Source organism: Bombina bombina, chromosome 5 (assembly GCF_027579735.1).
Source record: "Bombina bombina isolate aBomBom1 chromosome 5, aBomBom1.pri, whole genome shotgun sequence".
NCBI lineage: Eukaryota > Metazoa > Chordata > Amphibia > Anura > Bombinatoridae > Bombina > Bombina bombina.
The window spans coordinates 1,064,060,764-1,064,083,486 of NC_069503.1; the positions used below are offsets into that span (position 1 = coordinate 1,064,060,764).

A 22,723-nucleotide genomic window follows, 5' to 3' on the forward strand; every position below is an offset into this window, starting at 1 on the left:
TTTTAAACTAATTACACCTACCCCCTAACAAAATAAAAAAGCCCCCCAAAATAAAAAAGCCCTACCCTACACTAAATTACAAATAGCCCTTAAAAGGGCCTTTTGCGGGGCACTTCTGCCCGGTTGGATGAAGACTTCTGCCCGTCAGGAGGACCACTTCTGCTCGGTTGGGTGAAGACTTCTCACGGTAGGGTGATCTTCAAGGGGTTAGTGTTAGGTTTTTTTTAAGGGGGGATTGGGTGGGTTTTAGAGTAGGGTTGGTTGTGTGGGTGGTGGGTTTTAATGTTGGGGGGTGTATTTGTACTTTTTTTTTTACAGGTAAAAGAGCTGATTACTTTTGAGCAATGCCCCGCAAAAGGCCCTTTTAAGGGCTATTTGTAATTTAGTGTAGGGTTTGGGCTGCTTAGAGTAGGTGTAATTAGTTTAAAAATCTTGTAATTATTTTATTATTTTCTGTAATTTAGTGGGGGGGGGGTTTCGTACTTTAGATAATTTTATTTAATTGTAATTAATTGTATTAAATTTAGGTAATTAATTTAAGCATAGTGTAGTGTTAGGTGTAATTGTAACTTAGGTTAGGTTTTATTTTACAGGTAAATTTGTCTATATTTTAACTATTTAATAACTATTGTACCTAGTTAAAATAAATACAAAGTTGCCTGTAAAATAAAAATAAACCCTAAGCTAGCTACAATGTAACTATTAGTTATATTGTAACTAGTTTATGGTTTATTTTATAGGTAACTATTTAGTTTTAAATAGGAATTATTTAGTTAATTGTAGTAATTTCATTTAGATTTATTTTAATTATATTTAAGTTAGGGGGTGTTAGGGTTAGGGTTAGACTTAGGTTTAGGGGTTAATAACTTTATTATAGTGGCAGCGACGTTGGGGGAGGCAGATTAGGGGTTAATAAATGTAGGTAGGTGGCGGCGATGTTAGGGACGGCAGATTAGGGGTTAATAATATTTAACTAGTTTTTGCGATGCGGGAGTGCAGCAGTTTAGGGGTTAATATGTTTATTATACTGGTGGCGATGTCCGGTTCGGCAGATTAGGGGTTAAAAAATGTATTTTAGTGTTTGCGATGTAGGTGGGCCTCGGTTTAGGGGTTAATAGGTAGTTTATAGGTGTTAGTGTACTTTTTAGCACTTTAGTTAAAAGTTTTATGCTACGGCATTGTAGTGTAAAACTTTTAACTACTGACTTTAAAATGTGGTACCAGTCTTGACAGGAGAGGGTCTACCGCTCACTTTTGGTTAATACCGGAGCTATGCAAGTCCCATTGAGAATATAGGATACGCAATTGACATAAGTGGATTTGAGGTATTTTCGAGTCTGCCCAAAAAAGTGAGCGGTGAGCCTGTACCTTTATGACTCGTAATACCAGCGGCATTAAAAAGCAGCGTTAGGACCTCTTAACGCTGCTTTTTAAGGCTAACGCACAACTCGTAATCTAGACCCTCTGTTTTTGGTCTTTTAATCCTACTTCTGATGTAATGTGTTTTATTTGGCTGTTGCTGGATGAGTTGGGTTAAATATATCAGTTGTGGTTGCTTTATAATACTTTATTCATCTCACTTTCTCTGTGATGGATGGGGTGACAGTATTACACTTGTACACTCTTATTTATGTGATTATAAAAATAAATTGCTTTTCACTCCCTTTCAATAATTTATATCTAATATTTATTCATAAATAGTTAGGTTTAATATCTGTTTAAACCCTTGGTTCCAAAAACGATTTGCAAAATAGTGTAATATCTAACTACCTATAGCTTAAAAGGACAGTAAAGTTAAAATTAAACATTTATGGTTCGGCTAGAGCATACAATTGTAAACAACTTTACAATTTACTTCTACTATCAAATTTGCTTTGATCTTTGTTGAAGAGTAAAGCTAAGTAGGTTGATTGGAGCTTAAAGGGGCAGTCTACTTGAGAATTGTTATTGTTTAAAAAAATGGATAATCCCTTTATTATACATTCCCCAGTTTTGCATAACCAACACATATTAATTTACTTTTTGTTTCCACGATTACCTTGTATCTAAGCTCCTGCAGACTGCCCGCTTATCTCAGTGCTAGCCAATTAGTGCTGGTTTCTGCATAACTCCACTGAGTGAGCACAGTGTTATCTATATGGCACACATTAACTAGCACTGTCTGGCTGTAAAAAGCTATTAAAAAGCACTGAGATAAGGGCGGCCTGCATGGGCTTAGAAACAGATAAAGAGAGGTTATAAAGTATATTAATATAACAGTGTTGGTTATGCAAAGCTGGGGAACGAGATAATTATCTATCTTTTTAAACAATAAACAAATCAACTACACTGTCCCTTTAAGAGTGTGTGTGTGTGTTTAGCATTTTATCATAGCAGTGTTTGCAATAATGTATAACATTGCTATAAACATTATTGCAATTTGCAAACACTGCTGCCAGATAATTAGACACACTTAAAATTACGCTTTAACAAAGGATACCAGAAGGATAAAAACTAAATTTAAATTAGAAATTCATTGGAAAGTCATTTAAAACTTCATGCTCTACTATCCCATGACTTTGGAGTAGTTTGTTCTCCCTTTTTTGACCCTCTGTTAAGGGAATTTAATTGTATCAGAAGGTGACGGCTATAAAAATGATGTTGCTCCCCAAACGTAATAATTTATTTCGCTGTCTACCACTTACAATCCCGGTACGCTACCTTAACCAATTTCAAGCTGTTTTTACATAACACATTTGGGAGCAAAAACCTCCTAGGACCTCATTGAGAATGAGTATTTCAAATACTGCTGAAATATGGAGGATTTTCAGTGCTGAATGTTTACTGCTATAAGCAGTAACGCTCTCTCACGTAGGCAGTCTGGGCGTTTAAGACCCTTCCAGATGGAGACAGATTAAACAAGCATCGCTCCCTGCAGGGGTAGAGCTCGATAACCTGATCTGAATTCCAGGCCACGCACCAGTAATTCTAGGCATAACTAACAAAATAGTTAAAGGGACATCCCAGTCAAAATTTAAATGCACACAGATGAATTACATCTTTGAATAGAAACATATTTACAATATACATGTATTGGCAAAAATGCTTCTAGTAAACGTTATCACTGTTTCAGTGTTAACATTTTTCTCTGGACATGCATGTGAAGCATAGCTAGGTATTCTCAGTGCACCAGTGGGGCTTGTATCATGTCCGCAATTAACTAATTGAGTCAATACCAGATGGCACAGCACCTTAGGCTCTCTGAGCAAGTGCTGTGTTTTAAAATGCTGGTGCACTGTGCATACTTAAATACACATTTGAAATCGCTATATCTTTTATTAGAAGCATTTTTGTTAATTCCCGTATATTACAAAAATGCTTCTATTTAAAACTGAAATGCATCCATATGGATTTTAATTTTGACTGGAATGTCCGTGTAAGTCTTGCTTAAACTCAGGACAAAATGTAGAAACTATTTAGCATGGGTGTTTTTTGGTGGTTATAGATGTGTAACAGATTTTGGGGGTCAAAGTTAGAAAAAGTGTGTTTTTTTCAATTTTTTCATCATATTTTATATATATTTTTTATAGTAAATTATAAGATATGATAACAATAATGGTATATTTAGAAAGTCCATTATAATGTGTGGGTACAGTAAATTAATAATAGGAACATTACAGCTAAACACAAACTCCAAAGAAATGTAAAAATAGCCCTGGTCCCAAATGGTCAGAAAATTGAAAAGTGCTGTGGTCACTAAGGGGTTAACTATGTTACCCCCTAATCTAATCCTCCTACACCGCCGCCACCTATATTAAAATGATTAACCCCTAATCTAATCCCCCCTACACAGCCGCCACCTATAATAAATGTATTACCCCCTAAAATACTAAAATGTCCCTACCCTAAACTAAATTACAAATAGCCCATAAAAGGGCTTTTTGCGTGGCATTGCCCCAAAGTAACCAGCTCTATTTCCAGCCTTTAAAAGGGCCTTTTGCGGGGCATTGCCCCAAAGTAATCAGCTCTTTTACCAGCCCTTAAAAGGGCCTTTTGCGGGGCATCCCCCTACACTGCCGCCACCTATAATAAATGTATTACCCCCTAATCTAATCCCCCTACACCGCCACCACCTATTTAAACTATATTACCCCCTAATATGATCCCCCTACACCGCCGCCACCAATTTAAACTATATTAACCCCTAATATGATCCCCCTACACCGCCGCCACCTATTTAAACTATATTAACCCCTAATGTGAGACCCCTACACCGCCGCCAACTATATTATATGTACTACCCCCTAATCTGACCCCCTTACACCGCCGCCACCTATATTAAAATTATTAATCCCTAATCTAATCCCCCTTTACCGCCGACACCGATATTAAATTTATTAACCCCTAAAATACTAAAATTTCCCTACCACTAAACCTAAGTCTAACCCTACAAATAGCCCTGAAAAGGGCCTTTTGCGTGGCATTGCCCCGGAGTAACCAGCTCTATTACTAGCCCTTAAAAGGGCCTTTTGCGGGGCATTGCCCCAAAGTAACCAGCTATATTACCAGCCCTTAAAAGGGCCTTTTGCGGGGCATTGTCACAAAGTAATCAGCTCTTTTACCTGTAATCTAATCCCCCTACACCGCCGCCACCTATAATAAATGTATTACCCCCTAATCTAATCCCCCTACACCGCCGCCACCTATATTAAATATATTAACCCCTAATCTAACCCCCCTACACCGCCGCCACCTATATTAACTATATTATTAATATAGTTAATAATTAATATAGTTATTATATATATATATATTAACTATATTAACCCTATCTAACTCTAACACCCCTAACTTAATTATTATTAAAATAAATCTAAATAATATTAATAATATTAACTAAATTATTCCTATTTAAATCTAAATACTTACCTATAAAATAAACCCTAAGATAGCTACAATATAATTAATAATTACATTGTAGCTATTTTAGGGTTTATATTTATTTTACAGGTAACTTGGTATTTATTTTAACTAGGTACAATAGCTATTAAATAGTTATTAACTATTTAATAGCTACCTAGTTAAAATAATTACCAAATTACCTGTAAAATAAATCCTAACCTAAGTTACAAATACACCTACACTATCAATAAATTAATTAAATAAACTACAAATATCTAAACTAAAATACGATTAAATACACTAAACAAAATTACAAAAAAACAAACACTACATTACAAAAAATAAAAAAAAGATTACAAGAATTTTAAGCTAATTACACCTAATCTAAGCCCCCCATATAAAATAGCAAAGCCCCCCAAAATAAAAGAAATTCCCTACCCTAATCTAAATTACAAAAAGTAATCAGCTCTATTACCAGCCCTTAAAAGGGCCTTTTGTGGGGCATTGCCCCAAAGTAATCAGCTCTTTTACCTTTAAAAAAATAGAACAACCCCCCCATTACAACCCACCACCCACATACCCCTACTCTAACCCACCCAATCCCCCCTTAAAGAAACCTAAATCTAACCCCCAAGTGCTCCTTACCTGTCCTGAAGACCGGCGGAGAAGGTCCTGTTCCAGGCGGAGAAGTCTTCTTGCAGGCGGCGACCTCTTCTTCTTCCAGGATTCAGCCGGCGCGGAGCGGAGGAGTTGAAGACCGATGACCGCGGAGCTGAAGACCGTCCATCTGGAACTGAAGACCGGCGATGCTGGAACTAAAGAGTGGAGCCGGAGCGTGGAGGATCCTCTTCATACGATCGCCACCATACACTGAATAGGAATTCAAGGTATGCGATTAAAAATGGCGTCCCTTGAATTCCTATTGGCTGATTTGAGCCTTCAAATTCAAATCAGCCAATTGGATGCGAGCTACTTTAATTCGATTGGCTGATTTGAATAGCCAATAGAATAAGAGCTACTGTAATTATATTGGCTGATTTGAATAGCCAATAGAATTACAGTAGCTCTTATTCTATTGGCTATTCAAATCAGCCAATAGAATTAAAGTAGCTCGCATCCGATTGGCTGATTTGAATTTGAAGGCTCAAATCAGCCAATAGGAATTCAAGGGACGCCATTTTAATCGCGTACCTTGAATTCCTATTCAGTGTACGGCGGCGATCGTATGAAGAGGATCCTCCACGCTCCGGCTCCGGTCTTCAGTTCCATCGTCGCCGATCTTCAGTTCCAGCATCGCCGGTCTTCAGTTCCAGATGGACGGTCTTCAGCTCCGCGGTCATCGGTCTTCAACTCCTCCGCTCCGCATCGGCTGAATCCTGGAAGAAGAAGAGGTCGCTGCCTGGAAGAAGACTTCTCCACCTGGAACAGGACCTTCTCCGCCGGTCTTCAGGACAGGTAAGGAGCACTTAGGGGTTAGACTTAGGTTTTTTTAAGGGGGGATTGGGTGGGTTAGAGTAGGGGTATGTGGGTGGTGGGTTGTAATGGGGGGGGGTTGTTCTTTTTTTTACAGGTAAAAGAGCTGATTACTTTGGGGCAATGCCCCACAAAAGGCCCTTTTAAGGGCTGGTAATAGAGCTGATTACTTTTTGTAATTAAGATTAGGGTAGGGAATTTTTTTTATTTTGGGGGGCTTTGTTATTTTATTAGGGGGCTTAGATTAGGTGTAATTAGCTTAAAATTATTGTAATTTTTTTTTTTTTTTTGTAATTTAGTGGGGTTTTTTTTGTAATTTAGTTTAGTGTATTTAATTGTATTTTAGTTTAGATATTTGTAGTTTATTTAATTAATTTATTGATAGTGTAGGTGTATTTGTAACTTAAGTTAGGATTTATTTTACAGGTAATTTGGTAATTATTTTAACTAGGTAGCTATTAAATAGTTATTACCTATTTAATAGCTATTGTACCTAGTTAAAATAAATACCAAGTTACCTGTAAAATAAATATAAACCCTAAAATAGCTACAATGTAATTATTAATTATATTGTAGCTATCTTAGGGTTTATTTTATAGTTAAGTATTTAGATTTAAATAGGAATAATTTAGTTAATATTATTAATATTATTTAGATTTATTTTAATAATAATTTAGTTAGGGGTGTTAGAGTTAGATAGGGTTAATATAGTTAATATATATATATCCTATATTATAAAAGACAAGAGTTTGTCTGAAGCCGTCATGCGCAGTTCAGACAAACACTTGGCCTATAGCTGACAGCTGTTGATACTTCGCACGCGCACCCTCACCGCGCGCACCCGCGTACCCTCAAAGCAAAAACTGATGTGACCTCGCATGCGCACTTTCACCGCGCGCACCCTCGCACCCACTTAGCCTAAAAACATCGGCAACAGATTACGATTACATCGGGACATGTGACCTCATGTGCACCTTCACCGCGCGCACCCTCGCACCCACTTAGCCTATCACACACTTTAGCCTAAAAACATCGGCAACAGATTACATCAGGACATGTGACCTCATGCGCACCTTCACCGCGCGCACCCTCGCACCCACTTAGCCTATCACACACTTGCAGAACACTTGCAGAATGTGCACGCACCCTCGCACCCACTGCGCACGCGCACGCGAACCCACGCGCACGCAAACATAGCCTCAGCGTGACTAGCCGTTGAAAGCGTCGCGAGGCATAACTTAATACATTGCGCATTTGTATTGCACTGAGAAAGGTCATTCTTTGAAAGCTCCGGAATTTAACAAAACATTTAAAAAAAATAAAATTGCTCTTTACTTTAAAAGAATTGGGTCTGGAAATTTTAGTTTAAAACAAAAATTGTACAAAAAAAAAAATGCCCTCAGGACTTATGTATGTGCTACATAGCACATATTAAAAACAATTACCTCAGGACTTATGTATGTGCTACATAGCACATACTAAAAACAATTACCTCAGGACTTATGTATGTGCTACATAGCACATATTAAAAACAATTACCTCAGGACTTATGTATGTGCTACATAGCACATATTAAAAACAATTACCTCAGGACTTATGTATGTGCTACATAGCACATACTAAAAACAATTACCTCAGTTCTTATGTATGTGCTACATAGCACATACTAAAAACAATTACCTCAGGACTTATGTATGTGCTACATAGCACATACTAAAAACAATTACCTCAGGACTTATGTATGTGCTACATAGCACATACTAAAAACAATTACCTCAGGACTTATGTAGTAAAAACAATTACCTCAGCACATAGTAAAAACAATTTGCTCATTTAAAAAAAAAAACGTCTGGATTATTAGGCTCATAAAAGAGCCCAACACTGTGCTAACAGCACATACAAAATATATATTTTAGTTTAAAAAAAAAAAAAAAAAGGAATAATTGGCTCATACAAGAGCTCAACACTGTTCTAAAAGCACATATCTAAAATAAATATTTTATTTAAAGCAAAAAAAAAAAAAGCCATAATAGTGTCAAAAGATATATTAATGGCCTCAGGACTTATGTATGTGCTACATAGCACATAGTAAAAACAATTAGCTCAGGAGTTATGTATGTGTTACCCAGCACAAAGAAAAAAAACAGTTTTATTTAAAAAACAAAAACCCTGGATTATTAGGCTCATAAAAGAGCCCAACACTTAGTTTAAAAAAAAAACCCTTAATAGGGTCAAAAAATATATTTTAGGTTAAAAAAAAAAAAAAGGATTAATAGGCTCATAAAAGAGCCCAACACTGTGCTAACAGCACATACAAAATATATATTTTAGTAATAAGCTCATAAAAGAGCTCAATACTGTGCTGCACAGCACATATAACATAACTATATTAGTTTAAAAGAAAACAAAAAACAAAAGGTTTAATAGGGTCAAAAAATAGTTCAACACACATACAAAAAATAGGCACATAAAAGAGCCCAACACTGTGCTGCACTGCACATATAAAAAGTCTCTATACAACTAAAAAAAAACATGCCTTAATATAGGGTCATAAAAGAGCCAAAAGTTTAAAAAAGGCAATAAAGAGTGCCTAATACTACATAAGCAGCATTAAAATAAACCCTTTGAAAAAACCACATATATACTGCATAAAAAAGGCAATAAAGAGTGCCTAATACTACATAAGCAGCATTATAATAAACCTTTTTTTAAAAACATATATACAGCATTAAAAATTCAATAAAAAGAGCCTAATACTACATAAGCAGCATTATAAGAAACCTTTTTTAAAAAACATATATACAGCATTAAAAATTCAATAAAAAGAGCCTAATACTACATAAGCAGCATTATAAGAAAACTTTTTTAAAAAACATATATACAGCATTAAAAATTCAATAAAAAGAGCCTAATACTACATAAGCAGCATTATAAGAAAACTTTTTAACAAAACATATATACAGCATAAAAAAAGGCAATAAAGAGTGCATAATACTACATAAGCAGCATTATAAAAATTTTTTTAAAAAAAACACATATATACTGAAAAAAAAAGGCAATAAAGAGTGACTAATACTACATAAGCAGCATTATAAGAAACCTTTTTTAAAAAACATATATACAGCAAGTGCCTAATACTAATAAACCTTTAAAAACATATATACTGCATAAAAAAAGTGTCTAAAAAAAAGTGCATAAAAAAAAATAAAGAGTGTTTAAAACAAAGTAAAGAGTGACAAACACGCCTAATGTCTACAACAAAATAAAGAGTGCCTAATACTACATAATAAGTAGCATTATAACAAACCTTTTTAAACAAACATATATACAGCATAAAAAAGGCAAAAAAAAGAGCCTAATACTACATAAGCAGCATTATAACAAACCTTTTTTAGAAAACATATATACTGCATAAAAAAGGAAATAAAGAGTGCCTAATACTAATAAACCTTATAAAACATATATACTGCATAAAAAGGCAATAAAGAGTGCCTAATACTAATAAACCTTATAAAACCTATATACTGCATAAAAAAGGAAATAAAGAGTGCCTAATACTAATAAACCTTATAAAACATATATACTGCATAAAAAAGGAAATAAAGAGTGCCTAATACTAATAAACCTTATAAAACATATATACTGCATAAAAAAGGAAATAAAGAGTGCCTAATACTAATAAACCTTATAAAACATATATACTGCATAAAAAAGGAAATAAAGAGTGCCTAATACTAATAAACCTTATAAAACATATATACTGCATAAAAAAGGAAATAAAGAGTGCCTAATACTAATAAACCTTATAAAACATATATACTGCATAAAAAAGGAAATAAAGAGTGCCTAATACTAATAAACCTTAAAAAACATATATACTGCATAAAAAAAAGTGTCTAAAAAAAAAGTGCATAAAACAAAATAAAGAGTGTTTCAAACAAAGTAAAGAGTGACAAACACGCCTAATGTCTACAACAAAATAAAGAGTGCCTAAGACTGCATGAACAAAAATTAAGACTGCCAAAAACAAAGTAAAAAGTGTCTAAAACAAAGTAAAGAGTGCCTAAGACTTTAATAAACAAAATAAAGATTGTCTAAAAAAAAAGAAAGTGTGCCTAACACTGCCTAATACAAAATAAAGACTATCTAAAAAAATAAAGACTGCCGATATAACAAAAAAATAACAAATAAAGAGAGTGCCTAAAAAAAAAGGGAAATAAAGAGACTGCCTAAAACAAATAAAGAGACTGCATAAACAGCATAAAAAAGGCAATAAAGAGTGCCTAATACTACATAAGCAGCATTATAAAAATTTATTTAAAAAAAACACATATATACTGCATAAAAAAGGCAATAAAGAGTGCCTAATACTACATAAGCAGCATTATAACAAACCTTTTTTAAAAAACATATATACAGCATAAAAAAGGCAATCAAGAGTGCCTAATAATAATAAACCTTAAAAAACATATATACTGCATAAAAAAAGTGTCTAAAAAAAAGTGCATAAAACAAAATAAAGAGTGTTTCAAACAAAGTAAAGAGTGACAAACACGCCTAATGTCTACAACAAAATAAAGATTGCCTAAGACTGCACAAATAAATACACCGTGATACATACAAAAATAAGGTAGAGACAAAAAAAAAAATATAAATAAAAAAAATAATAAATTATAAAGACACTACGAGTGAGAGAAAAAAAAGTGTGAGACAAACAGGCTGCAAAACATTAAGTACATAAAAATTTAAAAATAGAAGAATGCCTCCTAAGAGAATTTTAACACAGGAAGATGCAGAAAACGTTAAACACAGAAGAAAAGAAACTCAACGTATACGACGGACACATATGACTGAACAACAAAGGGTAACTCTACGTAACAAGGATTCTGCAAACAAACGGATTTGTAGGGCCAATACGACTGCTCAGGAAAAAGCTCTCAAACTGGACATTGAAAGATCACGTTCTGCTGCCCGTAGAAAAAAAAATACAGATAGTACTAACATCACTAACACTAATCAATATAACACAAGTTATAACCATTCACTATTTAATGAAGACAATGTCCAGATGCACACATGTGGTCAACTTAATGTTTTTTGCAAATTTTGCATGGCGAAGCATTTTCAAGAGGAACAACCAAGCGATAAGCTTTTTAATAAATGCTGCAATAAAGGAAAAATAACATTACCTCATATACAAATTTCACCACTGATCCAACAACTAATGACTGGACATCACACACATTCAAAGAATTTTATGCAAAATATCCGTTCTATAAATAGTGCATTGGCATTTGCATCAATGGGAGCAAACATTGCACCACCTCCAAGATATGGCCCATACTGTTTTAGAATAAATGGACAAATTTATCACCGATCTGGTGCTTTGCATCCAGAAAATGATGATCAACGCAAATTTGCACAACTCTACATTTTGAGTCCTGAGGAAGCTGCGGACCAACGAGCTGCACTAAAAGAAAATTCAGGATGTCACATTGAACTTTTGAGGGAGTTAAGTTCATATATGTCTCAGTATAACCCTTTCGCAAAAGCATGTAAAATGCTCTATGAGGTAGAGCAAGAATGCATACATGAAGCATCTTTAAATGGAGTTCAAAATTCTAAAGTTTCAATGGTAATTCTGTAGGACAGAACATTAGATTACCGAAGATATAACGTACAAAGAGTTAATGAGGTTGCTGTTATTTTCCAAAATTCTGATGGTGAACCTCCTCTTGAACGTGACCTTCTTATTCATTGCCGATCTACAGATCAAACAAAAAAAACTGAAAGAATAAGTGTCTTAGATCCTAATCTTGAACCATTGCTGTATCCTTTGTTGTTTCCATATGGGGACCAAAGTTGGGGTTCCAACATTGCTCTTAACTACAGGCCAACATCAATTAGTGATGTACAAAGAAGAGTAACCACCAATCCAAGGATAAGAGTTAGCCAAATGAAATACTACTCTTACAGAATTTCAATTAGGGATCAATTCAATCCTTTCCTTAGTGCTGGCAAGTTGACGCAGCAGTACTTTGTTGATGCTTATGTCAAGACTGAGGCCAACAGACTCAACTATATCCGTCAAAATCAATCTAACCTTCGCATTGAAAAATATACAGGATTAATGGATTACATTCAAAGTGAGGCTGCTGCACAGGGCCTGATGCCTGGAAAAGCAGTTATTTTGCCATCATCTTTTCAGGGAAGTCCACGAAATATGGCCCAAAACTACCATGATGCTATGGCCATTGTTAGAAAATATGGAAAACCGGATTACTTCATCACCATGACCTGCAACCCTAAATGGCCTGAGATACTTGATAACCTATTAGAAGGTCAAGCAGTGGAGTTCAGACCAGATTTGGTAGCAAGAGTTTTCAATCTCAAATTAAATTCTCTTTTGAATGATATCTTGAACAAACATGTTCTTGGAAGTCCTTGCGCAAAAGTGCATGTAATAGAGTTTCAAAAAAGAGGATTACCACATGCTCATATCCTTTTAATATTGAAAGCCGAAGACAAGCCAAATGATGCTGAAACCATTGACACTTTTATATCAGCTGAAATTCCTGATGAACATATTTATCCAAGACTACATGCTATTGTAATAAAGCATATGATACACGGTCCATGTGGAGAACATAATTTAAATTCTCCATGCATGGTTGATGGTAATTGCAACAAGAATTTTCCTAAAAATTTTCAAGAAGAAACTTTAATTAATGTTGATGGATATCCGCGATATCGGAGACGAAAAAATGAGACCACTGTAATTGTCAAAGGGAAAAAAATTGACAACTCATGGGTAGTTCCATATAGCCCATACTTCTGCTTGAAATACAACTGCCATATAAATGTAGAGTTGTGTTTCTGTTAAAAGTGTTAAATATCTCTTCAAATATGTATATAAAGGTTACGATTGTGCAAATATTTCCATTAAGGAACATAATACACTACAGCATGATGAAATTCAAAATTTTTTGGACACAAGATATGTCAGTGTTCCTGAAGCTGTTTGGAGGTTGTATGGTTTTTTGATGCACCATCAAACACATACAATAATAAGACTTCAAGTTCATCTTCCAGGCGAACAAGATGTATATTTCCATAATGAAAACGTACAATTAGCTGCAGAAAAGGCACAAGACAGGGATACCACTTTGACAGCATACTTTAAGTTGAATGTTGATAATCATGCTGCACGTGAATTTTTTTACTCTGACATTCCTCAACATTTTGTATTTGATGTAAAAACCCGTAAGTGGAATCCAAGACAAAGAGGAGCAGATACAACAATTGGCAGATTGTATAATGTAAATATTTCATCAGATTTGGAGAGATTTTGTTTGAGGTTACTGCTCTTGCACTTAAAAGGAGCAATATCCTTTAAGGACTTACGAACTGTTAATGGACAAGTTTGTCACACATTCAAAGAAGCTGCCCAAAAGCTTTCACTTTTATATGACGACGCTACATGGGATCTTACACTTAACGAATCAGCATCTGAACAAATGCCTAAACAAATGAGGGAACTGTTTGCTTATTTGTGTATCTTTGTTGTCCCACCTAATGTCCCACAACTCTTTGAAAAATACAAACATGATCTTTATGAAGATTATTCACGTCATGAAGACCACATCGATGATTGCAAAAGTTGCAAAAATTTTGCATTAACAGATATTCAAAATGTTCTCATATTGCATGGTAAACGTTGTGAAGATTTTGGACTACCCAATCCATCAAACTTCATTCCAGAAATGCAATTCAACTATGTTACACAGTTGGAAGCCCAAGTTGGAGCACAACTTCAAGAAGCATTAAACATCGAGCAAAAAGCTGCATTTGACAATGTAATGTCTGCAATTGATAATGAAAATTTACCACACAGATGTTTTTTTATTGATGGACCTGGTGGAAGTGGCAAGACTTATTTATATAAAACATTATTGAGTACTTTACGTGGACGCACAGATGGAGTTCTTCCTGTTGCCTCTACAGGAATAGCAGCTAATCTCCTTGATGGTGGCAGAACTTACCATTCACAGTTTAAGCTTCCAATTCCATTACTGGAAACATCAACATCAAATATGAGAATGACTTCAAAAGATGCTGAGTTCATACGTAATGCCCAATTGCTTATTTGGGATGAGGCCTCAATGACACCCGGTATAGCTCTAAAATATGTAAATAAGCTCCTTCAGGAAATTATGCAGAACAAGAAGCCCTTTGGTGGAAAAGTTATACTCCTTGGTGGGGACTTCCGACAAACACTCCCAGTTCTTCCTCATTGCAATAGAACTGCTATTGTGGAAGCTACTATAAAGTTCTATGATCACTGGGATAAATTCAAAATTTTAAAATTGAAGAATAATGTGCGTTCAGTGGATCCAGAATTTAGCAATTGGCTACTAAAATTAGGACAGGGTTCATTAAATAATTCAGAGGGCCTTCCTGAGGATTTAGTTGAGATCCCTTCCAAATTAATATGCCATGATTGTATCATATCTGAAATTTTTGGAAAAAGACTTCTTCCATCTGATCTTCACAGTTTTTCAAAAAAGGCCATTTTGTGTACAAAAAATTGTCATGTTGATCAAATCAATGAGCATGTATTAAATATACTCGATGGTGATGAAAAAATATATCTAAGTTCAGATTCAATTGACGATCAGACAGATGAAGATGCACAAAACTATCCCATAGAGTTTCTAAACGAATTAGCTCCATCAGGAATGCCTCTTCATAAGTTAAAAATAAAATTGGGAAGTATTATTATGTTGCTCAGAAATCTGAACACAAAAAGAGGTCTGTGCAATGGAACAAGATTGATAGTTAAAGATCTTAAGCCCAATCTATTAATTGCAGAAGTACTCACAGGAACAGCTCAAAAACAAATGGTGTTTATTCCAAGAATAGATTTAGCCCCTGCCAACACTGAACTACCATTCATTTTACGAAGGAGACAGTTTCCAATCAAACTTGCATTTGCAATGACCATCAACAAATCACAAGGTCAAACGTTAGACAAAGTTGGAATATTCCTTCCAGAACCAGTATTCAGTCATGGACAACTTTATGTTGCAATGTCTCGAGTTCGTACATCATCTGATGTCAAAATTAAGATACTTCAAAGTTCAAAGCAAGGAAAGATATTACCAAACAGTGATAAAATTTTTACAAAAAACATTGTTTTTAAAGAAATATACTTTAAATAAATAAATAAGTTGTGTATTTTTATTTAGTTACAAGTAATTTTGTATTATTTAGAGCAACAATATTCTTCATGTACATTTTAAACTTTATTTTATTTTAATTTACTATAAATAAAAATATGACTTTATGTCTACATTAATGTTTATATCTTATGTTATTTTTTGGAATAAAAACATAAAAAATTAAAACCACATTTTGGCCCGTGTACACGGGCTTTAACACTAGTATATATAATATAATAACTATACTAACTATATTAACCCTTTTAAGGGCTGGTAATAGAGCTGGTTACTTTGGGGCAATGCCACGCAAAAGGCCATTTTCAGGGCTATTTGTAGGGTTAGACTTAGGTTTAGTGGTAGGGAAATTTTAGTATTTTAGGGGTTAATAAATTTAATATAGGTGTCGGCGGTATAGGGGGATTAGATTAGGGGTTAATAATTTTAATATAGGTGGCGGCGGTGTAAGGGGGTCAGATTAGGGGGTAGTACATATAATATAGGTGGTGGCGGTGTAGGGGGCTCACATTAAGGGTTAATATAGTTTAAATAGGTGGCGGCGGTGTAGGGGGATCATATTAGGGGTTAATATAGTTTAAATAGCTGGCGGCGGTGTAGGGGGATCATATTAGGGGTTAATATAGTTTAAATAGCTGGCGGCGGTGTAGGGGGATCATATTAGGGGTAATATAGTTTAAATAGGTGGCGGCGGTGTAGGGAGATCATATTAGGGGGTAATATAGTTAAAATAGGTGGCGGCGGTGTAGGGGGATCATATTAGGGGGTAATATAGTTTAAATAGGTGGTGGCGGTGTAGGGGGATCATATTAGGGGGTAATATAGTTTAAATAGGTGGCGGCGGTGTAGGGGGATCATATTAGGGGGTAATATAGTTAATGTAGGTGGCGGCGGGGTAGGGGGCTCACATTAGGGGGTAAAACATTTAATGTAGCTGGCGGCGGTGTAGGGGGGTCAGATTAGGGGGTAAGACATATGTAGCTGGCGGCGGGGTCCGGGAGCGGCGGTTTAGGGGTTAATATATTTATTTTTAGGAGTGAGAGGGGGGATTGCGGATAGAGGGGTATACGTGTCGGGCTATGTTTGGGAGGCGTGTTAGACAGTAACGGGTGATTTTATAACTTAGTCAGTATTTTATGCGGCGGCAGTTTCTAAAGTGCCGTAAGTCACTGGTGACTCCAGAAATTTGTACTTACGCAGATTTCTGGACATCGCTAGTTTGTCAGACTTACGGCACTTTAGCATCTGACAGCGCCGTATATAAGATAGCTCGAGCTGCGAGCTGAAACTACGGGCGGAGCAGGTTTCCACGCTTGCGCCGAAACCTGCGCCGTATATCGGATCGCGCCCATAATTTTGAAAGAGCATAAAATTTTTAACAACATTCACGTTTACTCAAATTGCAAACCGGATTAAAATTGTATGTTCAACATAACTAATGACAGATACATTTAGGGTTTCATGTCCCTTTAAGAGTTACATTTGAAATACATGCTCACAGTACTATATTTAGAGAATAACAATGTGGAATCGATACATGACACAATATTGAGCATTTACATTAAGAAGAAATATCAGGACATAACATCTAGAATAAGTATACATCTCATATATATTTTTCATATGATAAAGGTGAATGCATATTGAGAAATTAATTCAAATACAAATGCGCATGTTTAGGAATTTTCAATATAGAAAATTAAACATAACACATTAATTATTTGTTAATGTGCAAATATTGTTGATAAACATATTAAACAAGATTGAGTATATTCATGGATTAACACTTGCCTCAACATATATTCGGGATCAACAACACATTGCCTTAATTTGTTTTTTCCATGAGACGGCTGTCAATAGATATCAATAGATATTTATTTGCTCTTTATCATCTATGTTTCAACAATGTACATGATTGACACAATCCATAATCCCAGAAAATCATGGTTTTAAACTTGTGTTCTCATTCGCAAATGTGGCAAATCACATATCGCTGAACAACGGAATCCAATCAAATGACGGATTTTGCAACTTTGCATGTGACGTCTTACGCAACATGGTGCATCCCATATCGCGGAACAATGGAATCCAAACAAATTACGGATTTTACAACTTTGCATGTGACGTCTTACGCAACATGGCGCATCCCATATAGCGGAACAACGGAATCCAATCAAATGACGGATTTTACAACTTTGCATGTCAATAACAAACGTATTTCTATTTCAAAAACTAGCATGTGCTATATTGTTATCTACCAAGCGTGTTTGTTTCATGTAATGCACAGCTTCACATAATGTAACGCTAGATAACATAATACTGTGAAATATAATCCATTGTTGGTAATAAATATATATATTTCATTAGAATAGGAAGATTAGGAAATATTTAGGAAGCAGCAGAGTTTAACATAGAAATAATGCTACTATATACATTATGAAAATGTGGATTGTTTAGACAATATATGTTACCTATAGCAATATATTGTTGGATAATTAAATATAATCAAAAATAAGAGAGAGAGATGAATCATCTAAAATGTGTGCATTACACACAGTGATTTCTTATGTTATACTACTACAATAAGATGTCAGGAAAATTAAAATATATGTGCTGCCAACATTCAGATAATAGTCTGTTTTAAATATATTATATGTGTATGTTGATGTCTAAAGAAATAATAATAAAATGTACATTATCAATGCATATCCATAAATTAAGAATTGTGGTCGGCATCACTTAAGGATTATCAACATAAAATATCTGTTATTAGAAATGACATTAATTAATAAAGAAGAAAATTATCATTTTAATGACTATGGCCTAGATTATGAGTTTTGCGTTAGAGGCTGTGCGGTGCTAACGAGCAGTTTTGTCTCACCGCTCACTTATCTGCAGCACTGGTATTACGAGTTTTCAGAAACCCGTTGTTAAAAGACAAGAAGTGAGCGTTGAGCAAAATTTTGCTCCTTACCGCACTCCAATACCAGCGCTGCTTAAGTCAGCGGTGAGCTGGTCGTATGTGCTCGTGCACGATTTCCCCATAGGAATCAACGGGGAGAGCCAGCTGAAAAAAAGTCTTACACCTGCAAAAAAGCAGTGTAAAACTCCTTAACGCAGCCCCATTGATTCCTATGAGGAAATAAAAGTTATGTCTACACCTAACACCCTAACATGAACCCCGAGTCTAAACACCCCTAATCTTACACTTAACTCCTAATCTGCCGCCCACAATATCGCCGACACCTGCATTATATTTATTAACCCCTAATCTGCCGCTCCGGACACCGGAGCCACCTACATTATACTATATATACATTTTCTATCTTCATCCATCCGGCGCGGAGCGGGTCCATCCATTATTTTTAGGTTAGGGACTTTGGGCCTGCAAAAGAGCTAGCTGCCTTTTCAGGGTAATGGTGAGCTTAGGTTTTTTTAGATAGTATTTTATTTGGGGGGTTGGTTGTGTGGGTGGTTGGTTTTACTGTTGGGGGGGTTGTTTGTATTTTTTTTACAGGTAAAAGAGCTGATTACTTTGGGGCAATGCCCCGCAAAAGGCCCTTTTAAGGGCTATTGGTAGTTTAGTTAAGGCTAGGGTTTTTTTTTTTTATTTTGGGGGGGCTTTTTTATTTTAATAGGGCTATTAGATTAGGTGTAATTTGTTTAAATATCTGTAATTTGTTTATTATTTTCTGTAATTAGTTAAAGGGACATTAAACCCAAAAATGTTCTTTCATGGTTTAGAAAGAGTATGCAATTTTAAACAACTTTCTAAGCTACTTATATTATCTAATTTGCTTCATTCTCTTGATTTCCTTTGCTTACAAGCATATCTAGATAGGCTCAGAAGCTGCTGATTGGTGGCTGCACATAGATTCCTTATGTGATTTGCTCAGTCGTGTGCACTGCTGTTTCTTTAACAAAGGTTATCTAAAAAATGAAGCAAATTAGATGATAGAAGTAAATTGGAATATTGTTTAAAATTGTATTATCTATCTGAATCATGAAATAAAAAAACTGGGTTTAATGTCCCTTTAATTCATTTAATTATAGTGTAGTGTTAGGTGTTATTGTAACTTAGGTTAGGTTTTATTTTACAGGTAAATTTGGATTTATTTTAGCTAGGTAGTTATTAAATAGTTAATAACTATTTAATAACTATTCTACCTAGTTAAAATAAATACAAACTTGCCTGTAAAATAAAAATAAACCCTAAAATAGCTACAATGTAACTACTAGTTATATTGTAGCTAGCTTAGAGTTTATTTTATAGGTAAGTATTTAGTTTTAAATAGGAATAATTTAGTTAATGATTTATTGTAATTATATTTAAGTTAGGGGGTGTTAGGGTTAGGGTTAGACTTAGGTTTAGGGTTTAATAACTTTAATATAATTACGGCGACGTTGGGGGCGGCAGATTAGGGGTTAATAAATGTAGGTATGTTGCGGCGACATTGGGGGCGGCAGATTAGGGGTTAATAAATAGTATGTAGGTGTCGGTGATGTTGGGGGCAGCAGATTAGGGTTTAATACATATAATGTAGGTGGCGGCGGTGTCCGGAGCGGCAGATTAGGGGTTAAAAATTTTATTATAGTGTTTGCGATGCGGGAGGGCCTCGGTTTAGGGGTTAATAGGTAGTTTATGGGTATTAGTGTACTTTTTAGCACTTTAGTTATGAGTTTTATGTTACGGCGTTGTACCATAAAACTCATAACTACTCACTTTTAAATGCGTTAAGACGCTTGACAGGGTAGGGTGTACCTCTCAATTTTTGGCCTCCCAGGACAGACTGGTAATATCAGCGCTATGGAAGTCCCATAGAAAAAAGACTTAACGAAGTTTACGTAAGTCGTTTTGCAGTAAGGCCAAAGAAGTGTGCGGTGACCCTAAACCTTCAAGACCCGTAATACCAGCAGGCGTAAAAAAGCAGCGTTAGGACCTCTTAATGCTGCTTTTCTACCCTAACGCACAACTCGAAATCTAGGCGGGAATTGATTGATATTTTTATTATAATAAATATGATTTATGAATGTTATAAAACATAAAAAAATAAGACAATTTTGAACAATAAGTCAGAATGAGAACATAGACCCTTAGTAGCCATCTGACAAGGTGACATAGTGCATCACAGTCCTTGGAGGGAGTTGACAAGGGTAAACAAAGGCCAACACAGACCCTTAGTTGACATCTGACAAGGTGACATAGTGCATCATAGTCCTTAAAGGGAGTTGACAAGGGTAAACAAAGGCCAACATAGACCCTTAGTAGCCATCTGACAATGTGACCTAGTGCATCACAGTCCTTGGAGGGAGTTGACAAGGGTAAAAAAAGGCCAACATAGACCCTTAGTAGCCAGCTGACAAAGTAACATAGTGCATCACAGTCCTTGAAGGGAGTTGACAAGGGTAAAGAAAGGCCAACATAGACCCTTAGTAGCCATCTGACAAGGTGACCTAGTGCATCACAGTCCTTGGAGGGAGTTGACAAGGTTAAAGAAAGGCCAACATAGACCCTTAGTAGCCATCTGACAAGGTGACATAGTGCATCACAGTCTTTGAAGGGAGTTGACAAGAGTAATCAAAGGCCAACATAGACCCTTAGTAGCCATCTGACAAGGTGACATAGTGCATCACAGTCTTTGGAGGGAGTTGACAAGGGTAAACAAATGGCAACATAGACCCTTAGTAGCCATCTGACAAGGTGACATAGTGCATCACAGTCTTTGGAGGGAGTTGACAAGGGTAAACAAATGGCAACATAGACCCTTAGTAGCCACCTGACAAGGTGACATAGTGCATCACAGTCCTTGGAGGGAGTTGACAAGGGTAAACAAAGGCCAACATAGACCCTTAGTTGCCATCTGACAAGGTGACATAGTGCATCACAATCCTTGAAGGAAATTGACAAGGGTAAACAAAGGCCAAGATAGACCCTTAGTAGCCATCTGACAAGGTGACATAGTGCATCACAGTCTTTGGAGGGAGTTGACAAGGGTAAACAAATGGCAACATAGACCCTTAGTAGCCACCTGACAAGGTGACATAGTGCATCACAGTCTTTGGAGGGAGTTGACAAGGGTAAACAAAGGCCAACATAGACCCTTAGTAGCCATCTGACAAGGTGACATAGTGCATCACAGTCTTTGGAGGGAGTTGACAAGGGTAAACAAAGGCCAACAAAGACCCTTAGTTGCCATCTGACAATGTGACATAGTGCATCACAGTCCTTAAAGGGAGTTGACAAGAGTAATCAAAGGCCAACATAGTCCCTTAGTAGCCATCTGACAAGGTGACATAGTGCATCACAGTCCATGGAGGGAGTTGACAAGGGTAAACAAAGGCCAACAAAGACCTTTAGTTGCCATCTGACAATGTGACATAGTGCATCACAGTCCTTAAAGGGAGTTGACAAGAGTAATCAAAGGCCAACATAGTCCCTTAGTAGCCATCTGACAAGGTGACATAGTGCATCACAGTCCTTGAAGGAAGTTGAAAAGGGTAAACAAAGGCCAACATAGACCCTTAGTAGCCATCTGACAAGGTGACATAGTACATCACAGTCTTTGGAGGGAGTTGACAAGGGTAAACAAATGGCAACATAGACCCTTAGTAGCCATCTGACAAGGTGACATAGTGCATCACATATCCCCAAATTCACAGAAACGGTGACAGACACCCAGAGGGCCGTTTTGATCGCCGCACTCGTCAACCTCTTCCGAGTCCCAAACAGCTGAGGATAAAACTCCTCGACCGCGTGGACCAGTGCAGCACTTTCCGCTCGGGTGAACCTGGGAGACATCCTGGCTAGTTGATAATATATCTATAACAGATATGCCAGCAGGCATTAGAGAACTGACAAAATTGGCAACGTTTAATGGACTTTTATATGGGGAAGCAAACATAAGATACACTATGAGACATGGTATCTGTACATCTGATTGGATAAAATACTGTAATTTTGTTAGCATGTCTGTGAGGCCATACTGACTCAAGTCATGTATGTGTGATGAACTCTGATTGGCCGTTACTTAATGGTTCATGAATTCATATTTTTGTAACTTCCATACACATATCTCCTAGGGGTGCTGTTACTACATTTGGCATGTAGTGATGTCTCAAATTGTTCGCCGGCG

At 36.0% G+C, this 22,723-nt stretch overlaps 1 protein-coding gene across 1 annotated transcript in view; it reads left to right on the forward strand.

Moving 5' to 3' along the window:
• Positions 1–11,113: 11,113 nt before the first annotated feature.
• The window catches only part of LOC128661718 (uncharacterized), a 36,915-nt gene continuing 25,305 nt past the window's right edge, over positions 11,114–22,723 (forward strand). Inside the window, 3 exon segments of the mRNA XM_053715941.1 lie at positions 11,114–11,926; positions 12,002–13,227; positions 13,229–15,522. Of these exon segments, the coding sequence (XP_053571916.1) occupies positions 11,114–11,926; positions 12,002–13,227; positions 13,229–15,522 (4,333 nt within the window).